General features: G+C 38.9%; 1 protein-coding gene across 1 annotated transcript; it reads right to left on the reverse strand.

The window, feature by feature from the left end:
• Positions 1–554: 554 nt before the first annotated feature.
• On the reverse strand, positions 555–3,513 carry LOC130908865 (sperm-associated antigen 16 protein-like). The gene has a single exon (XM_057824763.1). It carries the CDS (start codon positions 3,192–3,194, stop codon positions 2,256–2,258), a length of 939 nt encoding a protein of 312 aa, XP_057680746.1. The 5' UTR covers positions 3,195–3,513; the 3' UTR covers positions 555–2,255.
• Between the last annotated feature and the right edge of the window lie 1,525 nt (positions 3,514–5,038).

Consider the following 5,038-nt stretch of genomic DNA (forward strand, 5'->3'; position numbering starts at 1 on the left):
AAAAATGCGTATATCCATCTCTCCTCTTCGGTCGTCTACTCGTCAGGTGATTTTTGGATTAGCAAAGCAAATGACTTTCTAAGGTACTAGTCACATGATCTGTTCGAAAAATAATTTTGACCCATTATAAAAATATTTATATATTTTGTTCATTTGATTCATTTTTGTTGTTTTATTGCTTTACAACTTTTATGGAGTAATATTTTACGAAAAACTCTTAGTTTTAAAATCATACATAGACCCAAACACCAACGTCACACAATGACGTGTCGCTGTATTGTGCCGCCATATTGTTCGTCACTGTGTGTACGTATTCTCAATGGTCTCAATTTATCGTGCAATTTATAGTGCAATTCATGGAAGCTCCGGTGCCTTCAGACACTGTAAACTCATTGGATGTGTTGCATAAAAGGCGTTAAGTGGAAAAGATTCGGTCGATCCATTCGCCAGATCCATATTTGATGCCTAAATCGATATTTTTCAACCCGCTGTCTTCGCTGTCTCTGCCTGACATCTGCTACCCTGATATCTACAACTATCTTGTCCACAGAAACTCAGCATATTCTCACAAAAGTTTGAAAAACTTTAAGAGCAGCACTCTAAGCAACATTACCCCGTGTGACCCTTTACTTCCAATTTTCTAAAATGGCGACAATCACTAAAAAAAAAAAGTTGACTGCGATGGCCAACGCTTCAAGGATAGGTGGATATTGGACTATTTCTTCAATAAAATACGCAACAACTGTGTCTGCCTCATTTGCAAAGAGACAGTCGCTGTTTTCAAAGAGTTCGATGTGATGCGATATTACCAAACAAGACACACTGACGTGTACAACAAGATTACACGGAAAATACGCAGCGAGAAATTAAAGCGACTTGAAGCTAGTTTAATTTCACAGCAGCAGTATTTCGCAAGAGCCCGAGGGTCGAAAGAGAACGCCACAAAGGCGAGATTGTTGAAATTATTAATTTAAAAAAAAATAATAATATAGCAAATGTGACACACAGAAAGGCTTGCTAAATTGTTCTACGTAAATTAGCCAAGGTAGCCCCCCACATTTTTACCACACCAAATCTGGCCCCCTTTGCAAAACGTTTGGACACCCCTATTTAACTGATGATCTGTAGACGAGGCCAGCTTCTTTCACTTGGTACCAGCTAAATATTATTCAAAATATAATGATGGTGGAAGAAATAAACATCTTGAATTTGAAACTGTACGATTTCTAGAGTTAATCCTACATACTTCAGAATTAATATTATTAAAACATATTATAATATTAATTCTGAAGTATGTAGGATTAACTCTAGAAATCGTTATTTATATGACGAACATGACGTGCTTTTATTTTGAAGTGTTCACCGGAGGTACGTTCGCTAAACCGCTCACTGAAAGCTTTACACTCCGTAAAAAAAGATTCTTCGTCATTGCTTGCGGTGTCACTAATAGATTTTTTTTTTTTTTTGTAAGCAAATGCTGTTAACCAGCTGTTGAGTGTTATTGTATGACTGATTGGAACTGTACTCCATTGTTTCGCCAGACGGTGTGCTGTCGAGTATTTTATGTTCGGTGTAAAGAAGCAGAAAGTTAAAACAGGCATTAGCGGCCTGTTCTCAACTTCTCCCTCACTGCACTTTGGCTCTCATGGAGAGCACGTTTGCTCATGTGTTCAAAATAAACGATAGCCGACGAGCAAAGTAGCAAGTGAGCTGTACAAATAGCAAGCTTCGTGGTGTGAAAAACGCGGGAGAGCTAAGTGAAGCTAACGAACAGCTAAGCGGAGCTAAGCGATGTTCAACGGAGCTAAGCGAAGCTAAACGGCGCTAAATGAAGCTAAGCGACTGATACTCAATCGTCGTGGAACAGTCCATTGTAGTGCTGGTGTGTGGGGGAGAGCTAATATAAATGCAGCATTCAAATGGCTTTCTTTTTTGTTTTGTTATTTGTTTGTTTGCTACGCTGACATAATTATACATGACGAATAGTTGGGGGTGCTGCTGGCTCCGTTGGCCCAAGCCCTTGCTCGTTAGGGCAAGGGCAGCTGGTTGGGGGCCTCCTACTGGTTGGGGGCCTGAGGCGATCGCCTACTTCGCCTGAATAGTAGATCCGCCTATGTTAACACAGTATTAATTTGAAATAAAGCTACTCTTACTTGAGTAAAAAACTTTAGCTACTCTACCCACCTGTTTTTTTGGGGGGTGGGGGCTATAATTGCAGCCTACATTCAGTTGATGGCTAATTACTGTCTTGACTTTCAAGAATTCATAGATTTGCTGCAACATAACCTAAATGAGCTAGTCACTGATCTATTTGTTTTTTGTGCCATATCTCCTTGGGCATTCGGGGGGCTTGGTTGGCTTTGCACAAGGTTCACCAACTTGTCCCTCCCCAGAGCCACCCGCATGGTCTGCTCTGCCAGTGCTTGAAATTTGTCATCCATCCTCCTGATTGCTGGTTCATACGAGTGACACTGAGCCTTGAGCCGCCTCGCCTCCTCCACTAGGCGGTTCCTCTCCTGACAGGCGCGCTTGCGCTTCATCCACATCGTGTCCCGGGCCTTCTGCGCCCTCGCCAGCGTGTCGGCCGAGGTGGAAGCTGCCATTTGGTATTCCTCCCTCTCTCGTAGCGCGTTTTTCAGTTCACCGTGCAAACGCAGGTTCTGCACATAAACATCCGGGACTTCAAGGACCCGTTTGGGATTCAGCAAGCCCTTCTGCACCATCTCCGTCCACTCCGTTTGAAAACAGTCGAGAGTGGCGGTCATCTTCATTTGACTGAGAAAATTGCGTGTAAAGTCGTCCGCTGTGACGTGCTGATCGGAAGCGATGGTCGTGATATCGCAACCGGAGGAGCTATGACCTTTTGTGGTTTTGACAGTAACCTCTAAATCTTCTTCTTCTGTCAAACTAGCATCGTCAGCGTAATCATCATCACTTCCGTCATTCTCTTCTTCTTTATGGTCATCTCCGTTATCTTTATCTTCACCTGCATCGCGATCGTCCTCAACATCAGTGGTGTCATCACCTTCAATGTTCTCCTCGTTGCCGTTATCGACATTTTCTCCATCAGCTTCACGATCGGCGTCGTTGTTATCATCTTCGCCGTCGTTGTCTTCATCCAAAACTTCGTCAGGCTCCTTGTTATCGTCTGTGCTCATAGTTGGACGAGAAATTGACTTCTTTTTAGGCTTCATCGTGGACCGCCGAGGTGTAAATCCTCTACGAAAAAAATGTGGCGACGTAATTACGTGTCGTGTTTTATGTTTTAAATATACAAACGAGGTGACGAGCGTTTTATGAACGCGTCACCGACTGTTGAGGACTTTCGGACAGTCTTTTCGATCACTTTTGTTGCCACGCATGTCTCCATGGAGATTATAGATGTTATACATATAAGACTAGATATGAGAAGGCGGAGTCGTCGGCGTAATTAATTGCGGCCATCTTGAGTCGGGATGGGTTTCTTCAATGGTGGAGATACAGGTGCAAAAACTTAAGTACAAGTATCTAAGAAAAAATACTCAAATACAAAAGTACTTACTTTAAAATTTACAAGTAAAAAGTAAAATCGTTATCTCCCGTTGAAAAAAATGTAATATAAGTACATATTATCTATCTATCTATCTATCTAATTATAAAACAAGCAGTACAATTGACTGCAATGCAAACAGAAGCTTAATATGTTCAAAAACTATAAAACTTACCTTAATGGCGGATTGCAAGCAACAATCAGGTGCAGAGGTGGGTAGAGTAGTCAAAAATTTTTACTCAAGTAAGAGCAGCGTTACTTCAAAATAATATTACTCAAGTAATAGTAAAAGTAGTCATCCAAAAAAATTACTTAAGTACAAGTATCTAAGGAAAAAATACTCAAGTAAAAGTACAAAAGTACTTGCTTTAAATTTTACAAGTAAAAAGTAACATAATTGCCTCTCTTTGCAAAAATGTAATATAAATACATATTATCTATCTATCTATCTATCTATCTATCAATCTATCTATCTGTCTGTCTGTCTAACAAGCAGTAAAATTGACTGCACTGCAAACAGAAGCTTAAGATCAAAAACTCCAAAATTTAGCTTAATGGCGGATTGCAAGCAACTATCAGGTGCAGAGGTGGGTAGAGTAGCCAAAAATTTTACTCAAGTAAGAGCAGCGTTACTTCAAAATAATATTACTCAAGTAATAGTAAAAGTAGTCATCCAAAAAATACATTCGAGTAAAAAAGTATTCAGAGAAAAGAATACTCAAGTAATGCGTAACATTGCGAGTAACTGCTTATTTTTGTGTTGTTTTTTTTAACAATGGTATTTTTTTCTCTCAGCACAAACTTATCTACATAAAGTGTTGTTATAATGATACTGTACAATAAACCATTCCATAACCACATCAAGCCGAGGAAATACTAAAAAAAATATTATAAAAATCATTGAATTCTGGCGAGGGGAAAAAAATTTAAGCATTATTCGTCCAAAGAGCATTAGTGCCCTCTAGTGGAGAAAACATATTACCTCTTATGAAACTAAAAGGATCATAGTTCCTGGTTTGAAAAGTGAATAGTTCCTAAGAAAACAAAACAACTGTAACATGTAACGCAGGCGACAATTTGAAAAGTAGTTGAGTAAAAAGTACAGATACTTGCTGTTAAATGCAGTGAAGTAAAAAGTACAGACACACAAAAATGAACTTAAGTACAGTAACAACGTACTTTTACTTCGTTACATTCCAACACTTGATTTCTTTATAAATTTGCGGACGGTTTAGTTTATAACAAACCTTATCAACATTACTATGATTCAGGCTGATTGTTGAGAAAAAAATTATTATTTTGAAGTAAGCTGCATGCATGTCGTTCATGGAAAAATAAAACTGTTATTAAAATCGTCTGAAATTTTAATTTAATAATAAATAGTTATTTAAAAGTAAACCCAAAAAAATCATTCATTTTTCCGAGCCGCTTAATAATAATAAAATGCAGTAGTCGACAAAAAAAATCACATACTCGCCGAAGCTGGATCAGCTAAACAACGCGAGCTTT

Source organism: Corythoichthys intestinalis, chromosome 20 (genome assembly GCF_030265065.1).
Source record: "Corythoichthys intestinalis isolate RoL2023-P3 chromosome 20, ASM3026506v1, whole genome shotgun sequence".
Lineage (NCBI taxonomy): Eukaryota > Metazoa > Chordata > Actinopteri > Syngnathiformes > Syngnathidae > Corythoichthys > Corythoichthys intestinalis.

Bases quoted from the DNA above. Each gene is read 5' to 3' on its own strand.
- LOC130908865 (XM_057824763.1), bottom strand. From the start codon at position 3,194: ATGAAGCCTAAAAAGAAGTCAATTTCTCGTCCAACTATGAGCACAGAC.